Source organism: Diorhabda sublineata, chromosome 2 (assembly GCF_026230105.1).
Source record: "Diorhabda sublineata isolate icDioSubl1.1 chromosome 2, icDioSubl1.1, whole genome shotgun sequence".
Taxonomy (NCBI): Eukaryota; Metazoa; Arthropoda; class Insecta; order Coleoptera; family Chrysomelidae; genus Diorhabda; species Diorhabda sublineata.
In genome coordinates, this window is record NC_079475.1 from 34,569,426 (window position 1) to 34,595,631 (window position 26,206).

General features: G+C 31.9%; 1 protein-coding gene across 3 annotated transcripts in view; it reads right to left on the minus strand.

The window, feature by feature from the left end:
* Positions 1-281: 281 nt before the first annotated feature.
* The window catches only part of LOC130452801 (harmonin), an 89,968-nt gene continuing 64,043 nt past the window's right edge, over positions 282-26,206 (minus strand). For all 3 annotated transcript variants that reach the window (XM_056792257.1, XM_056792256.1, XM_056792258.1), the window contains exons 4-14: positions 15,998-16,022; positions 8,971-9,111; positions 8,386-8,530; positions 7,364-7,571; positions 7,070-7,242; positions 6,797-6,988; positions 3,876-4,073; positions 3,332-3,448; positions 1,217-1,762; positions 877-1,084; positions 282-511 (exon numbers count right to left, since the gene is read on the minus strand). In XM_056792257.1, coding sequence (XP_056648235.1) covers positions 507-511; positions 877-1,084; positions 1,217-1,762; positions 3,332-3,448; positions 3,876-4,073; positions 6,797-6,988; positions 7,070-7,242; positions 7,364-7,571; positions 8,386-8,530; positions 8,971-9,111; positions 15,998-16,022 — 1,958 coding nt within the window. In that variant the 3' untranslated portion in view covers positions 282-506. The remainder of the gene's footprint in view (positions 512-876; positions 1,085-1,216; positions 1,763-3,331; positions 3,449-3,875; positions 4,074-6,796; positions 6,989-7,069; positions 7,243-7,363; positions 7,572-8,385; positions 8,531-8,970; positions 9,112-15,997; positions 16,023-26,206) is intronic.

Consider the following 26,206-nt stretch of genomic DNA (forward strand, 5'->3'; position numbering starts at 1 on the left):
GCAGAGCAATACTTCATCTCATTTCTATCAAAAAACACCAAAGGTTCTTTGCTTGGTTTCCCGAAAGGTACTCTTCAACTAAACGTCAAACATATTTTTGACTGACTGGTAAATATTTTTAAAGTGAACACGTTAACAGCCGTTATATGAATAAGTATGTCTGAGAAGAGTAGGTAGAATAAGAGTAAACTATACAAAAGCTAGTAACGAAATCTTGGTCCGGGAATTATGTAAATTAATCAATAGTTTTTTTTTTAAATAGGAAGGGGATAATTGTGAGGTTCAATTGGAGTGTATTGAAATAAGTCATAAATAAATAAAACAATACTGGTAATATTAATTTATTTCCACTTACAAGAAATAACAGTACGAAATAGACACGTAGGTAAATATTTATAAATTATATAAAAATAACAAGAATGTGTCATAAAGAAAATTCACTAAATTACGAAACTATTCTAATATTTGCACTTGGTATTTGGTACATCACCAAGAAGTTGAATCAATCAACCTAAAACAAAATACAAATATTAAACCAATTATTTTGTTACTGTTCAAATATTTGACAAGAAGCAGATAACTAATGTGACCATTAACAATTCTAATCATAGCTTGTTATCGATGTACAACAAACTTCGTGAGATAATTATACTTTAAATTTATTTTCCAAGCTTCATCAAAATAAAGCCATAAATGACATTGAAATCTAGGATTATACAAGGAAACTCAACAAAACTAATTTGCTAATGTCATAAATCACAAGAATAGGATTATGGCGAACATATAGTAAATTACAGCAAGTAAATATTGTCGATTCTTTCTCTTGTTCAGGTACCCATAATTTTAAACTTTATACTTTTAAACTTTTATATTTACCATAGGTATTTCCCATGTATCTGTCAATCCCTTTTGATTTATCCTGATTTACGTTGATCATTATTCTGTTTTCAGATTTCAGATTAGCATCAAGGTCTTCAGTTAAGTTATTAGTAGACTTTGCGAATCCTCTTGCTAAATTACTTACAGCTATCCTAACTGTGCCGTTACTTTGGGGTCTTATTTGAGGGGAACTTAAAAGATCATCCTGGAACAAGTATTATTACTAAGAATTATTCTAATTGAATAAATCGCTAGTAATGTTGGATGTATGTACATACAAATTTTTGAAATGATAATTAGTAAAAAATCAACAAAAAATTGATATATTGATCCTCACCATAGATTCTGTTCTTTTCCTTAAATTAGATTTGTTCAGCGTCTGCGTTAATTCCATGGCTAAATTTCCTGGATTGGCTCCACCACTGTTTCGTCCCAATGTACCATTTTTCAAGAAATCTAACCGTCCTGGGGGACTTCTAGTGCCGGTATATTCTCCAATACTAACATTTACCGACTTTGGTCTCTCTTGTCCACCGATTGATGTTGAGGACCCATTCGAAAGATTAGCACAGACATCCCTCTTTTTAAAATAAATATTTGGAGCTTTCGGTTTCACATTATTCGGATTTTTCATTTTATAGGAATCCAAAGAGTCCATTTCAACGCAATCATTAACATGATGTGGTTTTAGAGTGGAAGATGTTGAAGATAAGCTTAATGTATCGTAATCTGGAGTTGGGCAAGGTGGTGGTTGATAGCTTGAGAGTACTGATCGTTTTATTGGAACTGGAGGAGCCTTCGGTTTCGTATTAGTAGTTTTGGGGGTACTGGAAACGATGGTAGGTGGATCCGTTGGCGTGGACGAGAAATTCTCCATTGGAGGCTGTAAATCACATTCGTTTCATTATTAATTAGATCCAATGATAATGTGCGAAACAATGAATATAAAAATATTTTTGTAATAAAATAACATCATTCAAGAATTTGGTTGCATGTTAAATATATACAATTCAATTAGATAGGGTAGATAAATTAGATATGATGAAACAATTGATTGTATAGAACATGATCCCAACAAAGATAATGCAAACATTATAGAAAAAAATATATTTATTTTTCATCTTTCAGTTCTCTAGGTACACTTCCAAGTTTTGTTCAGTTGTTCTCTTTTATAATGAGAATTGTCCTGCTACTCAAACGAACTATAAGAGGACGGAATCTGGCGAATAATTGTTATGAAGTTGCAATTTCCAATTCATTAAGTTTCACAATGCCAATAATCGATTTGTAAGTTGGAGAATTGTCTTAATGAAACACTTTTATTGTAGTCAAATGTAGAGTTTTTTATCACAATAAATTTGCATAGTATGAAGGTTGTCTTTCAATTTTCCACAAATAGAACAGAACAGAAATTGATTTGATGTTTTCACCTTCAAATATTCAGGTGACTATTAATTTTATTATCCATCTGAAACATATCTTCCTCATACCTAAATGTTCATGCAAAGACGATTGTATTGCAGTCTACGATATCCTAGGAGACGCCTCTATCTGTTTGTAAGTTTGTAAGTTCATCAGATCATCTTGGGCGCACATAGCATTAATAACGGAATGATAACCTATTTTGTACGATCTTCGTGACATTAATCACTGACGCAAGCCATCAATGGGTGATTTTTTACACAAATTTGTTTATTTTAAACGTTCAACATCAACAACTTACTCAGCAATTCCTAAACTACCATTGGCTTCGTAGTAACAAACGTCAATGTTCACAAATACAGTGGTGTACAACTCATCAATGCCTTCTATCTAAACATTTGATGATCTCTTCAACGAAATGGAATAATCACCAAATCATCAAAAATATAATAATTTGGACAGAAATAGAAACTTTGTAGGTAGTAGAGGTAACTTGCAATGAGTCAGCGACCAACAAAAGTCGAAAGCTTTGAACATAACCTCATAATTTCAGTTAAGATTTGTATAACATATCAACATGTTTATCTAGACACAAGCAGACCTTTAACTGCGAATATTTCGACTCCACGGTGGGTGATTTTTTATCTTTACTTAGAATTTCAAAATCAATCAATCAAAAGCAATCGAAATTTCGTATAATCTTTTTCGTAAACGATGCGGGACATTTTTGGAAGAAAATTATTTATTGCTCCTGTTGCCACTCTGCCGTATTCCTGGAGGTGTGCAAGTGAACTCTTCACTGAGTTCTTCGCCCATTTTCTTGTATTTTCAGGAAAAACTTGAAATTATTTTATATTTGACGTGTCAATAAATCAAAATTTAAAACTTTCAATTGGTAATTTAGTTTGTGTTACCACCAATAATAGTTACCACAATTTTCCTAGTATGTTCAAACAAGTTCTTACTTCAAAATATCTAATCTATCTTTTATTCTATACATAAAATCCAGCAAGAACGTAGAAATACTTACTGGTGGCGGCGGAGGAGGTGTTGAAACAACTTCTGAATTTCTATTATTTTCATTATTGGCTAAATTGAGCAAACGGTCTGAGAGTTTTTGAGAGAGCTCCTTATGTGCCAAGCGCTCCTGAAAAAAAAAACAATTTTCGTTTCTATTAGAAAATAATATGATAATGAGGAAGATTCCTAACGAAACATTGAAAAACTTCCACGTTACAGATTTTATTTTTGAACATTATGATTTGAAAAAAAGTTTTACTCTAAAGAGGTTCCAAAATTATCGAAAACGAGCGTGATATCAAATTTTCTGTTGTCCTAATTATATTCTAAAATGAATTTTCTGAATAAAAAAGGACATTTAATGAAATGCTGGATAGACATAACTCCTTAACAGGATTGTTATAGAGAATTTTTCAAAAATACATGTGTGTTTCAAGTGATTAATAAGTTCAAGTCATAGGTTGTAAAATAAAAATAAAAATTGCTGGAATACGTCCAATATAATCCACATATTAATTGTAGATATAAAAATACGTCAATTACCAAGTCCTTACCAAGGTATCTTTTCCTAATGCCACAGTTTTTGTACCATCAAGACTAGGTGACTTGAACATTTTCTGGTGAGCCTGTTTGAACTCGTTCATCAATTTGTCATGCTGAAATTGTTGATCCGAGCTAAATCCTCTTAATAATTTCTTTTTTTGTATTTGCTCTTCAATAGATGTTTCTTCGGGGACTTTCATTGCTTTTTTCTGAAAAAATTAATGACAGCTACTATTATATATGTTAAAAACAACTGAAGTAGAGTAAAATAATATTATAAACATTTCAGTTATACGTATTTGTTATAAAGCAACAAAGCTGATAAGACTAGTAGGAATTTCACTGGAATGCATACAACAAATTATGACGTCATAGATCCTGTCCATAATACTTTGCAATTTAGAGCTGAAAAAAATATTTTCGAACAGTTACAAGGATAAAGAAAAGTGAAACTTCGAACTTATAAATTATTAAGAATCAAGGTTAAACAAAAGAAGTAGGAGTATTTTCACTACTAGAACTACGAGGTTTGGCTATTAAATAACGAGACTGCATGTCTAGAGGGCGCCCTAGACGGGTGGCGTAAAAAACGAGTAGTGCGTTGGGTATCTAGATATCTTGTCTACATGTTACACATGACAAAAGTTGGTGCCAAAAAATCTGACTTCTGGCCAAAAGCTCTAACGTCAACGGGTCTGTTCAGAGTAAAGGGTGGGTAAAGCAAAAAATAGCAGAGTTCCTAAAAGCCGCTCACCAAAGAAGATCGATGGAAAAAATGTATGGAAAGGTGTTTGGCGAGGAGAGCGGAGTATATTGGAGGAGGGCATTCGAATGTAGAATAATTTTTATAAAAAAACCCTTTTTTGTAACCAGTCTCGTTATTTAATAGCCAGACCTCGTATAGCTAAAGCGTTGCATATACTACATAACCTCAAAGCCATAATAATAAAAGATAATAAATATATGAAGCGCTAATCAAATCTGTGGCAACCTACGTTTGTATAATATGGGTATTCACTCAAATGGAGAGCGATGGGAAAGGAAAATTCTAATAACCATGCTTAGAGAGAGAAAAGTTCGAGGAGAAGAGCTAGAACTAATAGTCTCAAAAATAATATAATAAAATTCTCGAATTTTCTATATAAGTTACTTTAAAGTGTCAGGATAGATTTGTAAATCAATTCTTAGAATCATTTCTCGGCTAGGGAAGAAAATTAACATGAATTTTGTGCAAACTTGTTATTACCGATACGACCTTGAGAATATATATTTTGATATAAAACAAAGCTACAGCTTTTTCCAATTCCTTAACACAATCTGGAAACGAGGGTCTATAAACCGATGGTTTATATGAATCCAAAGTTGCCTTCTTTCACTCACTTGTGGCTCATACAATAATAATTTTCAAAAGACAATCAGTTAAGCATCAACTAATTGTTTTCATTACATTTTAAAAAATATCAGAGGTTTAAGAAAAAAATGTCTGAGTTATATAAAGATGTATATCAAGCATCGGCTGGAAACAGAAAATACAGATAATAAATTGTACGGTTTCCCGTTGAAATATCCAGAGATATACATAAAATATAAATGCTAAATCTAACTGTCCATTAGATTGAAACACTTTATTAAATACTTCATAAAAGACAAATAATCTTAAACAATGTGGCAACGATGCTGATACCAGGAGGCGAATAGAAAGAAAGAAATAATTACAATTACTACTACATATTTGATGTATGAAGAATCGGGACTCACTGCTAACAGCACTAACATTGATATTGACATTGGGGAGGTATTAGTCTCTTGGACTTATCTTGTATTTGATTTTTAATTGGTTCCTTGGACTACCCATTATTCAGATATACTGAAAACTTGTATTGCTCATTGACACTTTGTCATAGGCTAGATTAACGACTATTACATTCACATTTTAGGAAAAAGAGAATTAGGTTCGTCAGTTTTTTATGCACAAATCAATTTGATCTAGAGGGAGAGACGTAATAAGTTCTGGTTTTTCTTTCTTTCTGAAAAGAACTACTCTATTTGAATAAATATTATAACTTCATAAATACGAGGGTAGTGCTATATATTTACTGCACGGCTTTTTAAAAAATGATTTAACTTATGTACAAAGTAATCACCACCTACATCAATTAATATTCGTAGCCGAAGCTTTCACGATTTAAAATCTTGGTGCATTGATAAATTGCTTTGGCTATTGGGCTGTAGTTCAAAATAATTACTACTAAATGGTGTTTCGCCACTGGTGCGCTTGTTATTCTTTGACTTGCCTATTGCGTCGTTAAGCGTATGTGGCTCCCAACAGGTAACAATTTGTATCACATAAAGATGATCATTTAAAATAGAATTCACCGTTCACCAAGAATTGTCTCAATCTCTTGATAGGTGACTGTTGCAGTTATGCATTTTGATGGCCAATGTACCACTTTTTATTTTGTGAGTGAAGCGTTTCAACTACTCAAAGTTGCTACTTAAATTCAGTGGTATTTCAAAATGCAGTATTGTCAGCTGTAGGTAACAATAATTTCGTAGTACCTCAAAATATATAGAGTAGTCCTCGTATTTAAGAAGATTTGGTGGCTTTAACTTTAGGGATGCTAATTACAAATCATAAATTGCTGAAAAATTGGGATTATAAAAAAAATTGACCATAGTGCTAGAAATAAGCTTGTCAACGTATTACGAAAATGTCTCAAATGCCAAAGCAAAGATTGTATACAACCAAAAATGTCACTAATTAGAATGGGTTTTAAAAATTAGACAACAAAGTACCAATAATCCGTTATAGTCGATTGTTTTAGGAGTAACAATCAAGATGTCTTGAAAACTGTTCACCCCGTATACTCCCAACATATTTGCTGTATTTCTGAAACGCTCGTCATGAAATATGAAATTAATATTGACTTACTTCGGATCTTCTCTTAATCTCCAAAGATATAGCTGAAGAAAGACTACTGCTCGCGGCGCTAGCAAAACTAGCTTTACTTGCAAGGCTGCAGCTGGAAGAACTTTTGGTAAGTTTGTTCATTCCATTAGACTGATCATCTTCATCAGTTCTATGGACTTCCACTACTATTTTGCTGTCTCTGCGTTCTGGAACCTTTAAAAGTACAAGAATTAAATCTTATCGAGTTTCAAGAAATATCAATTATCAATAATTGTATTCGTTTCTTTTACTTACTTTATTATCTTGAGTGGATACGTTGGTTTCATAGTTATTAGCCATGTATTCGTGTCCATTGTTTTCTATAGTAGTTCCGTTATCTGATAAGCTGATTATTGTTGGTTTATAAATATTTTGATCTTCCCTTTCCTCTTCCCATTCTGGTAAATTCCAGTTTTTATTAGTTGAACCTGTAAAAATTTCAATTATTGACAATAGAAAGAAAGAAACATAATTTTTGAAAACCTTGTTTATTCGAAACAATGTAACAGGAATTAAAAACATTCTATTCAGTTCTCTCTGATATATTACCTCTTTGATTCAATCTGTCTTCTACATTTTGATTTTCCTCTTTGACTATAGACAACCGTTTCGGGTCTCCCCAAGAAGAACTTTGATCTTCAGTAACTGAACTAGCTGAACTATTATAACCACTAGATTCACCAGGAAATAATTCTGAGGCTGCTGCTTTTCTGATCAACAGATCTAGTTGACGTGAAGTTTTCATTATGTTTACAGCCTAAAACAAAATATGAGTTCAGATTAGTATGTATATGGTTTTACCGATATTCCATATGATTAGTTCAATCAATATATTCTAAGAATATTTGAGAATGTTCCAAAATTATTTTCATGCCGCATGCGACAAAATTTCTTTTGAAAATTCATCTTAACACCTTTTTTATTATTTAAAAATGATTTAAGTAATATATAAAAGAAATGAAGAACCAAAATATTAGCTCGCCAACATCTAGTATGTTGGTATGTATCAAGAAATCTCCAATTTATTTTTAGGAATCTACAAAAAATATCATTTCAAGCAAGATGTGGTAGAAATTGAAACTACAGCACAAAACAATTCTTTTATGGCCTATTTATTACACACTCTTGACAAATTTGTGCTTTACAGTGTCTTTTCGTAGCGATCTTAGTGGATTTATTTTAATTTATTGAAAGATTCATCTGTCGTGTTGTTAAGAAACATGTCTAATAAAAAATGAAAATTATCAATATGAAAAATAAGATATTGTCAAATATGTCATAGGATTGTTTTTATTTGAAAACTGCCAATGGAAAGCGAATAGGCAAAAAGAATCATTTCAAAATAGTTGTTGCAAATGTAGAAAGAGACTTGCAACTTGATTAAAATAGCCGATTGCAGTAATTTATATTATTGTTTCATTGAAATTTTTAATATTATCTAAGTTTATGTGAGTACTATGTGATATTTCTGAATATCTTCTTCTAAAATAGATTTTTCTTTACTGCCTTTAACGGTTGAATAGTTAATTATGAGATCACGCCTATTTTAAAGTTAACTTGTATCTACTCACCTCATTAAAAGGTATATCAGAAAAATCCACATTATTGCATTGCACGATCTGATCTCCTGGTCGTAAACCAGCTTCCCGAGCTATACCTCCTTCTTTCGTGAATTGTACAAATATCCCAGGTTTCCATTCTGGTCCTTTACAGATCCTAAAACATTTCAATCGATTAAAATAGGTTTTGAAAATTTGTATTCGGATTTTAAAGATTATATTGTATCTATTAGTCCGAGGAACCACTTTACATTACATCTACAATCTGACCCTGATCGTAAGCGAGATTAGAGAGAACATAAACTGCTGATGAAATTGCATCATAGATCAATGATGACACGGTCGTTCAGATGAAACTCCAAAAAGAGTTGTAACATATTTCAATATAGGAAGAAAGTCATGATGGAAGAAACTTTAAATAAAAAAAAAATGAGGAGATTGAAGAATAACATTTAGCTTGTTAAGATCATTAATCACATGAATAAGTCAGACTCTCTCTTTCAAACTACATTCCAGAACTATTATTTCTCGTATTTTTGATGAAATATGAAATAATATAAAAAATATTAAATTCCCAAAGAAGTATATCAAACTTACCCACATCCTAGTTTGGATCTAGGAGCTACTATAATGTTAACGCGAACATCTCTAGGTTTGTCAATAAATTGCGGCGAGGATCTTGAAGAAGAAAAGTTCGTATCTGCAATTATTTGCCAACTCAATACGTCAGTTCTTTTTCTGAAACAATATTAAGATAATGAGTAGGGTCGTAGTTTGTATTTCCATCTTTCTATAAATTTCATTTAACAGAAACCATTTGAAACCATATTAACTTTACAAGGTCCCTCGTGTCATGGGGTATTCGAATCACCCCTATGTATGTTCTGCGATTTTTCACGGTTTTCAAGTTTTTTTATAAAGTTTTGAGAATTTTCGACTTGACCATCTTAAAAATAATCTACAAAAAAAGTATTAGACTTTTCTGATATTTTTTTTGTAACTAAATCGTCGTGAATAGTATTATTATACGTAAAATAACCAGCTTCTTAACATTGATAAAAATTATGGAAATGTTGGTCTCAAGGTATAGAAAGTGCATTGCGGCTGGAAGTGGCCACTTTGGAAACTTACCTTAAATTTTTTTATTGCCATACCTTTTTCTTACCTAAAACTTTTCTTGACCGACCAACCTCTAAAGCTAGTTTTTATTACTTTGCAGAATTTTATATCATAACTTGATCAAAAAAATCATAAAATGGGAAGAATTTATTTTAAACCAATTGTTTGATTTTTTCCCCTTTGCTGTCTAATTCTAACAAAAGTCGACTGTTAAGTAATATTGTTTATTGATGATTCTAAAAGCTGAGTGTTGGGGCACTTTTTAATCCTACTAAGAAACCACGAAGTAGCCTGTTTAGATTTTTAATTTAAATTTGAAAATTTAGATCATAAATCAACCACCTTTTTCTCTTGAGACCAATATTTCCATAATTTTTATCAAAGTTACGAAGCTGGTTATTTTACGTATTACGACGATTTAGTAACAAAAAAAAGTATCAGAAAAGTCCAATACTTTTTTTGTAGATTATTTTTAAGATTGTCAAGTCGAAAATACTTAAAATTTTATAAAAAAATTCATAACTTGAAAAATCGCAGATGGGGGGATTCGATTACCCCATGACACGAGGGACCTGTTTTTTTTTGACGTCAATATTCCGTCCACCCGTATATGATTGATGTAACAGTATTCAAATATTTTAGAAAAATATATGAAATCGTTCTATTTAATGGAACCAATGCAACTAGTAACGATCTAATGTATAAGACACATCTTGTAATCTGTTTTCTTGTAGTTCACTTTATAATATAGTTATCAATTTTATTTTGAACATAATATATTTTTCAGATTTTGAGAAAATCACATAACAACAACAACTGTAATTTTCGCACAATTTCGCAGAAGTTCAAGTCTATTTTAGTGAATAAACAGCTAGCTCTATGAGTTGCTGATTGAGGCTTGGTTCTTATTTGGATTTTTTAGCCGCTCTGTACCTATACCTAAAAAGATATTATGTGGATGTCTTTCCATTTCATTGTTCTGCTTCCAAGATATAGGAGACTATTTCTCTGGAGTTTTTTTCCAGCCTCCCAAGGTATGAGCACTAATCTTCGAGCTGCCTTTCGCTGATATGAACAAGACATACGCAGTGATCTGATGACTTAAATTTACTTGCATTTCAGTCATTTTCTGACGAGTTTCTGATGAGATATGAGTAGAAGTAGTTGCGAAATGAGACTACTGACGCTAAGTATACTTGCAATTTCAGACGGTATCTATTATTAAAGAAAGAATAACCTTGAAGGACGATTATGGAAAACATTTGGCAGACGCTACTAAGAGGTATACATTTGATTTACCTTCACCTGAATTACATAACTCTCAAAGTTTTTACTCGTTTAAGCTTTGGACTCATGATTTGAAAATTCAATACTAAACAGCTTAAAAATGGCGAGTCGCGACGACTTTTTGCTTATTGCAATTTGTGTGCAACTGACATAATTAAAATCTGTCTGTACTTACGAATTAAAAGTGGAAAAAATTAATGTAGTATAAAAGCTAACAAGCACGCTTTTAAAGCACAACGAACTAAAAAGTTATAATAATTTTATTGTTTTAAGCTTATTTTAAAAATTGTTTCTAATTTTTTAGTTTCATGTGTTTTAAAAGCGTGTTTCTTGGGTTTTTCACACTATATTTATTTTTCACTTTTTATTTGTTGTTTCATATGTTGAGAAACCGTTTTTTTTTTGTTATTTTAAACTATATTTATTTAGTTTGTCAAAAATAAAATTTTTGTCTAAATTTTAATCGTTATTATTGTAAATCTCCAACCGAGGGTGCACAAATCCAAACTCATACTCAAACAACATAATAAAATTTGAGATGTTAAATCCTAAAGTAATACTGATGCAGGTAGTATGCCTCCGTTGAAACAGGGGGCAGACAGTAGTTAAATTTGTGTCGATTCAAGGAGAAAATTTACAGTCTAAATTTCTAAGAAAAAATTTTTTATACATCGATAACGGGATTTGAGCCCACGACCGGCGAATCCGGAGGTTGACGCATTAGCCCGCTCAGCTAACGCATGCAATTTAAGTTATGAAATTTACTAATAGTCACAAAGGAGAGCTACGAACAAACAAACAAACCCACATACAACACAAGTTATTGGAAAACTTAGAAGCGGACGTCGATCATTTCGTAATTAAACGAGACGTGGTCAATATGGAAATAAGGACTTTAAAAACTTCTGTGATGGTCAAACTGCACCTTTTTTATGGAAAAAATCCGATGAAAATGAGGATTTTAATAGTAATGTAACATTTTTCGTTTTATTCACACTCTTTATATTCGTGGGGTAAATTAATAAGCACTGTCTCTTACGTTCTTAATTTATTCACACGCTATTTAACACACGCAACTTATAATAATTTACTTATAATATAATTCGCTGTTTTTACTACGACTTATTTAAAACTAACTAACTGCGCTACATAAACTTATTTATATACCACAAATAAAATTCTACAAAGTTCTAGAATAAAAAGAAACACATGAAATAAATAAATAGACTTTCCTAAAAATTATTTTAAAGGAATACTGTAGTAAACCACCTTCTATAATAAAAAACTCATCAAAGGCGCGTACGCCATTTATAAAAAACAATTCAAAGCCGTCCCACGAATTCGCTGAATTTTAAATCCTTCCTCATGGCAATGGCAAGGAGGAATGAAAGCCACTAGGGGTATCTTGCATGACGAACCTAAATTTAATATATTTGAAATGTTTTTGGCTTCAACTTATTTTTTTTTTCATTTCTCGAAATAATTTTAAGCTGGAATTTCAATTTTTCAAGAGTTACTCCAATGTATTATAATAACTTTTTTGTCTCCGTGTGTAATAAAAAAAAAATTATTACTTTCGAATAAAACAATTAAAAAATGCTTCGGCGCTTTATGTGTTTTGCCGTAATATAATTTTAAAGCTGATGGACTAAGCTGAATGTCAAGTCCGCTACATTTTTCCCAGTTTTTGCCACAAACATTATACTCTTGACCCAGAATAACGATTGAAATTTATATAATGCAATAACAATGCAATAAGAAAATTGTCAAAAAAACTTTAAATTGCTCTCCAGAATATATAACATTTTCTATTTAGCATCGTTTCCGTTTATTGTACAGACATGCTTATATATATATATATATATATATATATATATATATATATATATATATATATATATATATATATATATATATACTCATTTCTTAATTGAAAACAATTACTTGTAAATAAAGTTACATTATTATTTTTGTTTATTTCCACTTAGCTGTGCCGAGGTTTTTTAGGTCTCGTAACTTCTTCGCACCTAGGGTTAGTTATTTTGATGTACTTTATATTTTTTTCATAGCAATTTCCGTATTACGTATGCTGAGTTTTTCTGCATTTGTAGAAGGTTGTGCTATCCTGAGAATCCCTTGTTAATGTTGGAAGTAAGATGGAATATTAGCCCAATTGCTCCTATGATGATAGGTATTACTTTCATTTTGAGATTCCACATCCTCTGTATTCCGATCTGCACGTCTTTTTATTTACGTAACTTCTCTGCTACTTGTGTTAGATATGTTGTAGTCCGATAGGATCGCTACTTTTATCAATAGACACTGTTTTCTTTTCTTAGCCTTTATTATGAGGTCTAATTTGTTTGCTTTTTATTTCTATGTCCCATATTATTGAGAATTTTCGTTAAGCGTTTCGTTAAATGTTCGTAATTTTGATATGTGTTAGTGTTAATTATTCTATCTTTCATATAATTTGTAGCAATGGGTTTGTCTTAGATATTTTGAGCTTCATTTTTGTTTTTGCTTTGATTTCATTGTCTGTTTTATCTTTATTACTTTTGTTTCAAGTTCTACTGGGCTGTTCTCTTCTGTAAGTTCTTTATATACCACGTCTTCTTTGTCTACGATTCTTTGGTTTTGCTGCCGGTACACCATTGCACCATTCCCATATATTTTTCCTGAATCTGCAATTTCAGGTAATTGGCGAGTCCTTCCTTGGCGATGTTATAAGATACTTCAATGCTCACCATTCCTCTGCCTCCTTTTCTGTATAATATTCAAATAGAAAAAATATTATCATTCCCGACAAAACAAAATGAACTACAGAATTTTGATGACTTCAATATTCACCTGCCACTTTATTATACGTTCAACTAATTCGGTAGTTTGTTTCAATAAAATACACGACATAGCAACACGATTGAAACTTGCATCTTCTTTAGGTAGAACTGGTTTGCTTGGCCTCGAATCAATCGTTTTCAATTATAATGAGTAAAATGCAGATCATATGATAAATTGGATTGACTGCAAATAGCGTTCTCGATATATCTAGGTATAACCAGTTGTGAGTGATTATTTTACCCGCGCTCTTCTCTGTAGGTACTGCAAACAATTATCTTTTTGTTTCACAGGTTTTTTTATTGAGCTAAAGTTAGGATGATCTGGGAATTGCTTTCAATAATTAAAACTATGAACTGAAATATAAGGGCATGTCGCTTTTCTCATTGTCAGTAAAATATATATGGAGAGTTATTTTCATATAATCATTAACGTGAATGTCCTTCTAGCTTCTCGCTTTTCTGATTTTCGGAAGACAATTTTATTGTTAACGATGAAATGAAATATGTGCTTTTATGTGATTTCGGAATATTTTCGCTTAACAGACCAACGAAGTATGTGGAGGTTTATTACCTAAAGAAAAAAGCTTGAGAAGATGCAATTAATAAAAGAACAATTAGAAAAGTTTAGTGAAAATCCAGACTTGTTAGTTTCCATAACTGATGATGAAATATTTGCAATATGCATGCTGTTAATAATTTGATTATGATGTGTTTCGTCATTATCCAAATAGGGTGGCTTTATTAAGTTAGCATCGTTGTGACCCGTAATTTTCATAAACTCTTGCTCTTGTACACCACTTTTGACCAATCAACTAATCGCGGTCGATCTATTGGAGTGATTAGTAATTTTTTTCATTGGTATTGAAGCCAATCGCTTCAGCAGACTATTTTTTTCAATTTTGAATCATTTTTCTTCCAATGAGTATATTATCATACCAGTAATTAATTTCGGATTTCCAGTGGCGATTGATTCTTAGGAATAATCTGTTTATTTTAATATTTTGGGCTTATTGTCATCAATTTTTCAAATAATCTAACAGGAAAAACGTTACTATCGTTGTTTTTAATTGAAAATTTTCTTTCAGTGCACATTCTTGAACTACCTTGGCAAGTATTGCTGAATACTGGCTTATATTCAACTCGATTTGTAACAGAACAAACGTTGTTTGATTCAATACAAAAAAAGCAGCAGCTTCTCCACCTGGCCAAGCTAATTTTACCGCTGCTATGTTATAGAATTTTCAAGATATTTTCAATCCATAAATTTACCTAACAAGGGTCAATTGATGTGATCCTTTTAAACATGGGTAAGAAAATCGAGTCCAAAGATTTCGGTAGATGCTTCCTTGATAACCCGTCAAGGATAATGGTACAAATTCATAAAATTATTGTATCATCATGAGTTTTTGCTGAATGTATCAAATGTCCAACTGTTAAAAGGGTGCAAGAAATCGAATCTAAAGATTTCCTTGTGATACAGGAACTGATAATAGTACAAATTCATAAGATTTTGTTATTGATCCATGATCCTTGATAAGGTACAGAATATAATGGTAATCCTGACAAGGATATTGATTCAAATTTACAGAAGTTTTGTATTTTTATTAATCCTTGGTGAATATACAAAATTTTGAATAATCAGTTTGAGTTGCAAAAAGCGAGTCCAAAGATTTCGTCACACGATGTCCTTGCTAAATGTCAATTAAATGGTTGAAATAGGACAAAAAATTGGGTCCAAAAATTTCCTTTTGGTCACAGCAAGAATAAGAGTACAAATTTCCAAAATTGTTATAATTTAAATATATATAAATAGAGTCCAAAGTTCGCTTTTCCAGTCAGTGGTGGATTGACCAGCAGGCTGAGTAGGCTGTAGCCTAGGACGGCAGATTTCCATAGGCGGCAAATTTTACAAAAATTTTATGATTATTTCAATTAACAAAATTCAAAACCAATATTGTTCACATGGTGTTTTGAAATTTTTACAGGAGTAATAAAATAATGTCCTTCAACAATTTTTTGTCGTGAAAATGATCAAAATCCTATACGAAACCTTAGCTCAAACAAAAGCATCGAATTTCAGAGCACAGTAGAGGCGGCAAAAGATAAATAGCTTACAGGATGCAAATCGGTAAATCAGCCACTGTTTCTAGTGAAGCTAGCAAAGATAATGGTATGAATTCATTAAATTCCTATAATTTCATCGGTTCTTGATAAGTGTGCAAAACTGATGATACCGTATTTAAAGTTAGGCAAATTCGCGAATAAAGAATAGTTTTTCTTTAACATTAGTATCGTAAAATTTGCTGTCTAATAAAAATCGTACCCAATCATATTTAATTTTCTATTTCAAATAAATTATTCGAATAAAATTCACTTACTCTTTCACTGGTATCATTCCCACACCTGTAAAAGAAAACAAATTTATTAATTTACTTACAAGTGAAACGTGACTTGACTCGTGATGATTTCATAATAAACTATTATTATAGAAGAATGTAGATATCGACTCCAGAATTATAGTACCGTGTTCTTTAATAACTTACTATGTTTTTGTTTTGGATCTACTGCATTTGAGTTTAAGGTCATTTCGTTCTTTTAAACGTTAAATGCCAAGCTGTTAAGAATCAACTACTCTTTAAATATATAATTAAAAAGAAAAAATGATGTTAGATTAAAAGAAAAGATGGCCAATTGATGTTCAAAAAAATTAGGGTTTATTTACATACAGAACCGTAATAAATTATTAAATAAACTGATTATTACATAGTGGACGTCATATGACACTCCGTTTGAATTATCTGTTATGGTTACAGTTAAAAAATACGAAATAAAGCACATCCGCTCAAAGATTGTCTTAACTCAAAAAATTGTAATATTGACAATATGATACTTTAAATCCTATAGAATGTACAAGAGAATACTAAAATTTGACATAAACAAATTGGCATTATTCAATAACATCAGGAACTAAATGAGGATGATTTTGACCGCTACGCAGAGTTTCCTATAAGTATGTAAGGTTTATTGAAATATCACCTTATATCTCTGAAATTTGAATTATTAGTTTTTTTTTCATTCATTTTATTTTTAATATTTAATTTTTATTCTTATCGTTGTCATTTTATTGTAATAATTCCTAATTTAATATGTTCTGGCGTTAATAATGACTACACTTATAAATCAACTATTGGACTAATAAATGTGTACTCTAATTGTAATAAATTTGCCCAAATCTGGTTGAATCTTATTACTTATTTTTGATTAAGTTATTTAGATATGGAGAGAGAATAAATAATTTTTATTATATAATGAAATTATCGATAGCTAATGTGAATACATCTTATTGCAAACAAATACCCCTAATTCATAGATTTGTTATTATTACAATACATTCAAATTAACAGTTCCACTTTCCATAATATGGATAACATAACCTCACAACCAATTTTCCACATATACAGATATCTATTCTAATTATATAAGTTTAAAATTATTATTTATGGATATCTTGGTAGCTAGTACTACCACAGTCTATCGGTTTAGATAATGTTCGTCCAAATGTTCTTTCACAGATCTGGTATAATGAATAAAACACTATTTAATTGTGAAAGTGGATTTATTCGCTCATTGATTGAAAACCCAGCAATAGCATATCGCAATCAAAAACTATAACCACTAATCGCCATCATTTTTCAATAAATTGTCGTTAAACATTAGTCGTTTTTTTTTCAATTACATTTCATTACTCCGTGGAGGTTAGCGGATAGTGAACGTAGCTGCAGCGGTAAACCTCACAACCTTTAGAAAATGTTAACTATAAAATGACTCCAAATGTAAGAAATTTTTTATCCTTGTTTCTCCTTCTTACGGGATTACTTTTGAGAAGGTGCTTTGATCCGCTAATCACATTTATATTTTCTCTTTTTGGATTACTGTACCAGGGATACGACGAACTGCATATCTAGATTCAAATATTCTACGAACCTCTTGAAACATTTCAGTATTCCCTTTCATACTAAGCTCTGATATACAGAGCTAACCATGAATTTTTGCACCTTTGAAATGGCCATAAGACAAAGATTCTATTCAAACAAATGTTCATTGAAAAAAAAGCGCTGGGTCTGTAACCAATTTTTTGACGAATGTTCTGCTTTAATCGGAGTATTGTTCTTGGTTTATTCACGTAGACTCTGTGGATAGAAAAAACATAAAAACTGGGTAAAGGTGTAGACTACGGAAAGGCAATGGAATATGACATCTGGGCGAGATCAATTTGTTTTGAAATTTTGTTAAACTACGGGTAAACCTCGATGTCTGAAAGATTGCGTCATCTTGCTAAATCTGTGTTCTAATGTTGTTACTCTAAAAATGATAGTTGAAAAATCCATTTTGGCTTCTTCTGCAATGTTAGAGTTACTGAATCAAATAGTGCTTTTTCAAAAAGTAAGCTATTCCCGTCACTGTCACTTCTGGAGAATGTAAAGGCCTTGTTGTTCAATTTACGGTTTTCACAGAACTAAAACATTGTATTTTGTTGTTGGAACTATCGCCAAAGTATCTAAACGCTTGCTCGTAAGCAATTTAGAGTCTGCCCACACTCGTTTGATTGCTCCAGCCTTGATTTCTATCTCATACACATCCTATGCTAAATGGGTACAACCCGCAAAAATTTATTGCCCACCCTGTGAAATTAAATAATAAATGTAAGTGAATGATCGTACCGATAGAATCAATAAATCTACGTCACTAAATTGTATCATAGCTATCAAATCGTAAGGTAACTTCCGTGGCAATTAAGATTTGAATGAAAATTTATTGAGCATTCAATAATAGGTGTGACCAAATCGATGAAGCAGCATTATAAACGGTAATATTTTACATTAACTTTATTCTTTATTCTTTTAGTAATACTGTTGATCACTTCCAAGAGCGTTCATAGTATTGTTTGCGCGCTTTATCAGCGGAAAAATTTATAATAGAATTAGTAGAACTAAAACCGTATTCATAGTAATTTACTATAATTTATTGAGTAATTATAAATTGTGAAAATAAATAAGTAATTAACTTTATTGTGAAAGGATGAGGCTTTACAAATGTAATAATTAAAACTAACGTATATTCAACCATAAATCAAATTTTAAATTTCCTATTCAAAATTAAAATGTGGGATTTTATTATATGTCATTGCGTAAATGTTTCGTTGGTATTTCAAAGTATTTTTTTAGTTCGCTTTTTGATTCTTTTAAAACAAGAAGATATTTATTTGGAATTTCATTGGGTAATCGTTCTTTTTAGGTGATTCGCTTGTTTTTTCCCAATCGTCACTTTACCTTTCGCACTGCTGAATAGTCGAACCATCATTTTCAAGCACTTAATTATGGTGATATCGAAAGATTCTTCTATTGTTTATCCTACCCATATGTTCGGTCCATCCTTTTTTGACGTAGCACCTATTCATTAACGTTATATCCCTTGCTCTCTCTTTATCCAGGAGGGTTTTTCCAGTTGATCTACTGCGTAACCTCATTTCTGATATCTCTATCAACTATTTTGCTTTAGCTGTATAAGAACGAATTTCTGCCGTATACTTAATAATTGTTCTTACTTTGTATATGATTAGGTAAATTTATATTTATATCTTCAAGTCATGCCGTTTAGATAGCATTCCAATCTAGTCCAGAGAACTCATAATGATTGATGGAAACTGCTCAGAAAAAATAGAAAAAACTAATTAAAGATAGATAATTGGTCTTTTTTAGCATTATTCTGCTCTTTTGAATTCTGTTCTTTCAAATTGTCAATTGCTTGTGATAAAAATTTACTTAATTAGAGTATCTGGTTTCAGATAAATGGGATCCCTCCATAATTTCATTGAAACGAAAGATTTCTGGCTAGGAGATAATTTGATTGGAGGTTAAGAAGAGCTGGCTCTCGATAAAAATGAACATAAATGACAATATAATACTTTAGATTGGAAATTCAATTGATGGAACGCCCATAACAACCCCATTTGTTGAAAATTCGGATTGTAAGTGCACTAGTGGTAAAAGCAACTAGAAAATCGCTAGATTCATAATTCTGAGAAACTTTGCTTGAAAACTTGTATAGTGGCGAGTTATTAACAATTGAATCTGTAAAAGCAACCCAAAAAGATTCTTCATCGAAAAATTATTTAGAACAAAAATGTAATTAATGAAAACAACCAACAGTACTGAGTTATTGCTCATTGACGGATGGTTATTTTTCGAGAATAATGAAACCTTCAAGCTAAAGACTTTAAGAGAATGTAATTTTGGGATAAGATACCTTTTTAAAAGTAACATAAAATGAATAAGTTTTTCGCATGCAAATTGACAAGACTTGCAACAAGAAAAATAATCTACGTGATCCATATAATTTTAACTGGAATGCTTATTTTAGAACATAATGGATTTTCAGGAAAAACGTTGACATGTTAGAAGCAATCTCGTAGAGAAAGCCTTCTCTCACGGCTCTAAAAGATACACTCCGTATAGAAAACAATAAGGAATCGAAACAATCAAGTTGATGGTATGCGGAACTGTTATTCCAAAATCCTTAAATTTTATTATGCTATTTCAACAATTGCTTTCCTGGGAACATATTGAAAAGGACGCGATTTTGTTTGAGTTCATTGTTTTCTACAATGAAAGAATTCAATTCCTATAAAAGATTTAATTACTCATCTCACATGTCTTTTACAAGAGAGAGAAGCAATAAATGTAACAATAAATCAAGTAAACCCGATCATTGACCGCTAGATTTAATTCCATTGAAGAATGGATATTTTATAATAATTTGACTCAAAAGAATCATATCAAAAACATAGTCATGTCATGTGGCTTATTTGCAATTGCAAAACACATCAAAGTTTGCATACTTTACATACAAAGTATATCCAGGAAAGTTTTTAGTAAATGTAGAAAAATATGCACTGCCAAACTACAAATTAAGAGTTACTCTGCACTGCACGATTTGTGTAGTTGAAACATGAAATTGTTTGTGGTTATTCAATAGCTTATACAAGGATTTTGTCGTGATTGATTGAAGAAATCAGTTCTTCTTCTTCTTATTCATTTTTAGGATCTCATGATCTGTTAGTTTTGCAGGTTCCTCTGTATCAGTTCCTGGGAGGTGGATTGCCAACTGTCCATCCATCTCTTAGGTGGTCGTCCTGGCTCTCTTTTCCCTATTGGTTTCCCTTCAAATACGATGCGTGGCAGTCTACTCTCTTCCATTCTTCTCACGTGGGCGTACCAGTATCTTTTCCTTTGTCTCCCCCATCTTACGATGTCTTGCACCCCATGTCATGATTGGCCTGATACAAGTCTTTTAGATCCTAACCTTGCTATCCTTTCGCATTTATTCGTTCGCCCATATTATATGCCTTAAGCAGCCTGATATGGCAGTCGCATTGTTGATCTGGCTTCTTAGGTCTTTCACTGGGTCCAGATAACTCGACAGGTCCATACCCAGGTATTTAAATTGTGAGACTTGTTCGATTATTTTGTCCTGAATATTATATTATATTCATCGCTTGGCTGACCTGGCAGAATATGTATAGTTGTCTCTGTAGGTCGTCCTGCGTTTCCGCGAAAATAGCTGTATCGTCGGTGTAGCATACCATGCTGAGGCTTCGCCCTGCCTGATGCCTCCTGATATTGGTATCTCTTCCGTATAGGTATCTCCTGCCTCTACTTTGGGCGTGGTTGAGACTACAGACTGCTGTTACGATGGTGTATGGCTTTTCTTTCAATATAAGTATATTTATGATGTCGGACAGGCGGACCACATTTGTATTTAAAATTTGATTTGGAGCACGTTTAATCATTCACAACTTGTTATCTCAACAACTATTTGTTTTAATGAGAGACGTGATAAAATAAAATCAAAATTTTTATCTCTAATAAAATTGTATAAAAAAGTCAGTTGATTTATTTCATAAAAATCATTTAATTTTTTCAAATTTTATTGGAGATAATAAAAATGTTGATTTCAACAAGTTGTGAATGACTAATCTTGCTCCAGATCAAATTTTAACTACTAATTATTGTATCATTACGTCGCCAAGCTCCCTGGAATTTCTCGGGACCGATATACGACGATATATTGAAAAATTCTTAGCCTACTATAGAACCAAACAAAATTTCAATGTCAAAATATTTTATTACTCAAGATATTCTCCTCTTAATTGCATACACTTATTACAGCGAACCTGCAACGTCTCTAGACCTTTAAAAAAATGTTTCTTCTTGCTCTGCAAACCAGACCTCCACAGCTTTTATTACCTCCTCGTTGGAAGAAAAGTTACGACCTTTATTTTTTTCATTTGAGGAAGGAGGTGATAGTCGGACGGAGCCAAATCTGGTGAATAAGGGGGTGTTCTAGTAATTCAAACCCTAAATCATGAATTTTGTACATGGCAACATGAGATTTGTGTACAGGAGCGTTGTCCTACAAAAACAAAACACCTTTGGATAGCTTTCCACGTCTTTCCTATTTAATTTTTTCCCATAGAGTGGTCAGTAATATCGAATAGTAATCTCCAGTTATTGTTCTACCCTTATCCATTATATAATAAATCATTATTACTCCATGGTAATCCGAAAAAACTGAAGCATGAACATTTCTAGCAAAATTTTTGGACACGAATCTTCTTAGGTCTTGGAGAACCAGAGTATCACCATTCCATCGATTATTGCTGTCATTCCAATTATCCCTCTCAATATGAGGATTTCATTAGTTGCCACTTAATTTTTTTAATCGACGATCTTTAAAGTGGTCCAATAAGTGATTTTTCAATCTACAAGCCAAAAATGAGTCAATGTTGCTCAATTGTTAAAATGAAAACTTAAAAGTTGCATCAGCTACACTACCATAAATTAACATCAGAGCGATCAAAGCAACTAAGCTCTTCTACAGGTAGTTTAACTAGAGCCAAGATATTGACTGGCTCATTTATGAGTTAAAAATCATATTCTTTGAAATGTAGGGGATTACTCAGGTTTACAAGCCCTTTTTGGTGCAGTTTATAGGAGCATAAAAATTCAAATGAAATTCAGGTTTCTTGGAATGGATATAACCAATTTTAGAGACGTAGGACAGCAAATAAGATAAAGAAATGTCTTCAGAACGTAGTAAAGGCCATAAACATTAAGAATGAAACAACTCTTGAAAACCATAGAAATCAAATTTCTACGGCAAATCTCGAAAAAAAGCACAACTAGAAGGAAGAAAAATATAAATAAAATTAATAACAGCGTAATAAACAATGGAGTGACTGACGATAGATTCCTTAAAATAATGAGGGATAAATTTCTAATTGAAACACGAAGTAAAGGCCGACCATGAAAGAGGTAAAGGGACAACCTAGGACCAGGTTGAGGAAATATATCGCAGAAGGAGCAGTTGATGGACCTATTATGTAAGGAAAAAAGAAGATTATTTCATCTAGTATTGCAATCTAGTAACAAAGAAAGCTGCTTTATATGTTCTATTTTTACATACTTTTAAAAAATGGTGTCATTTTCAAAGATTAGACGTTTGAAAATAACCACTTTGTAAACTTTCTCAAAAACATTACGATCATCCGTGTAAGCTGGAAAATTAACAATGATTCTATACCTATCTTCTTCATCATCTTAATTATCAGTAGAATCATTTGTAACGATATTGGGTAATTTTTTATATATTAGATAAACCGCAAACGGCTAAATGGGTGCCCTAAGCAAACAAACCTTATGGTCTGGGATCCCGGGACAAATCTTGTAATCAGGATGTGAGTGAACGCAATTCTAAAATATGCTTATTTATAACTCATGCAACTATAGAAAATAATAATGTTGTTAAAGAAGATCTTACACTTACCATTATCAAGTACGAATACAAATATTCATAACTAACCTCTTGTATTGTGACTCGTTATCCGGTTAATTAGATCCACGCGAAGAATTCTACTTATAAAATCGATAAATAAACAACGAATTCAGTCCATAAATGGATTTTAGCTTTAATTATACAAGATAATGATCCTTTGCTAACAAACACTATATTAAAATTGACAGGTAGGTGGAAAGCAGCCTGAATAGAATAAAATTCCAAAATATATACTGATGTTATTGTGAGGCCACCTTAATTTATCCCATTACGATGGACACTTTTTAAAACGATAAACAGTATTTCTCACCCCAGTCCTCCATATTGTATTATTCAATTTAAGAAATTGAAAGAATATCATTGGATTTTAAAGGATGCGTATATCACTAAAAAACTAATTAATTATGGGTTCTGTTATTTACTGCAAACATATTATTGCCAAGACTTACGTCAATTTGTTTATACATTGAATAATAAGTTCGTAAGTTTGCAATGAAAGTGATATTATTTCTAAGATCACTGAGATACTAGAATTGTTAAATATTCAGTAAGTAGGTTAATTAAAAGTAAGTACAAATCAGTCGAGTCAAAAAAAGTAGATAGCGTGAATAAAATTTCTGTTTGATAGTCGTAACCTGAATTTCTATCATATTTATAATATATACGGTAACTCAAAACGATGAACGGCTTTCATTTTCAATCCAATTGAAATAATAAAAAAACGGATGAAATCAATCGAGAAAACGTTTTGAGAAAAGGTATGTGAAAATTATTTTCTCTTCCATTTTTAGAGTACACGTAAACGTGATAAATCACAGAAGAGCTCATAAAAGTAGTAATAGGTTGAAGAATTTTTTTTATACAGCTTAGCATCTAGCAAATTTTTTCGGTTACAAGAAAATTGTGTTAGTTTTATGTATAACTATTAACCTTTGAATTTGTGTATTATTGTATGTATTATTAAATACACTATGGAAACATACTATTCACAAACTAATAGATACACTCAAGTGTATCTATTTTCTGAAATTATCTCGAACTTTACAAAGTGCTGTGGTGCGGCGTTACCAACCTAAAATTTTGCCTTCAAAATTATGCAATACGTTTTACAGGTAACCGATCCTAGGGTGTCGGTCTACCACGCACATAGTGGTATTTGACCGATCTACGGGTCATAAGTCAAATTTTCAAAATGTGTCGCCAAAGAAAACAGACAGGTAACTTGACATATATATAGTATGACAACATACTATACAAAGATAGATATCCCACCTACTTTATGTCTATCGTATTTATATCACAAGTGTACTGGCAGTCAGCAGAAGCAACAGTTTTAATTGGTGCATTAGTTTGTCCTAGACGTCGGTGTTGGATTAGAGATTTTGACGTCGATTGTTGTCGATTCTTCTCTGTCTAAGAAAATAATAGATTCGAATACTAAAGGTACGAGGATATATTAATATCCAGTTAGCCTAGACCAGTTCCCTGCATAATAAAATATTGCGTTACCATAGCAACGAACAATAACTTATTAGAAGTCTCAGTGTAAAGTTTGACGTCAAAAAAGTAAACCAGAGTTACGCAATAAATTAAAAGAAAAAAAATGTCCACCGAAATTGTGAGAATCGAAAAAATGGAGTATAGTCATCATCAAATACCTGTATTTGAAGAGGTTAAGAGGTAAACAGTTTACGAAGATATGCTTAATACCCCTGGTGGTCAATGTCCTTCGTATGCGCCCGTGAAAAATTGGACTGCAAGCTTCAAAAGAGGTAAATTTTCCATTGAAGATGATGACCGATCGGGAAGGTCAGTTTCTGTATCAGTCCCCGAAAATATCGATGCAGTTCATGATATGATTTTGTCAGACCGTCGAATTGGGCTAAAACCAATATTTCATACAAACGCGTTCACCATATAGTTTACGTCAATTTGGACATGAGAAAAATTGCTGCAGAAGGGATCCCCAAATATTTGGATGTTGACCAAAAGCGTGCAAGGGTAGAAGCATCGCGTTCGATCTGTGCTCGATTTGAAAACGATGTAGACTTCTTGAAACGAATAGTTACTTTGGATGAGTCTTGAGTACATTTCTACGATCCAGAAACAAAGCAACAATCGATGTAATGGTGACACTCTGGTTCTCCAAGACCTAAGAAGTTTCGTGTCCAAAATTTTGATGGAAAAGTTCTTGCTTCAGTTTTTTGGGATTGCCATGGAGTAATCATGATTGATTTTTTGGATAAGGATAGAACAATAACTGAAAATTACTATTCGATACTCAAAAATTCGATACGAAAAAATTAAATAGAAAAGACGCGGAAAGTTATCCCAAGGTGCTTTGTTTTTACAGGACAACGCCCCTGTAAACAAATCTGATGTTGCTATGCAAAAAATTCGTAATTTAGGGTTTGAATTACTAGATCACCCCCCTTATTCACCAGAATTGACTCCATCCAACTGTCATCTCTTTCCTCAACTGAAAAAAAGTCTAGAAAGTCGTAAATTGTCTTCCAACTAGGAGGTAATAAAAGCTGTAGAGGTCTGGTTTGCAGAGCAAGAAGAAACTTTTTTTAAAAGGTCTAGAGACATTGCAGGTTCGCTGTAATAAATGTTTCCAATTAAGAGGAGAATATCTTGAGTAATAAAATATTTTGACATTGAAATTTTGTTTGGTTCTATAGTAGGCTAAG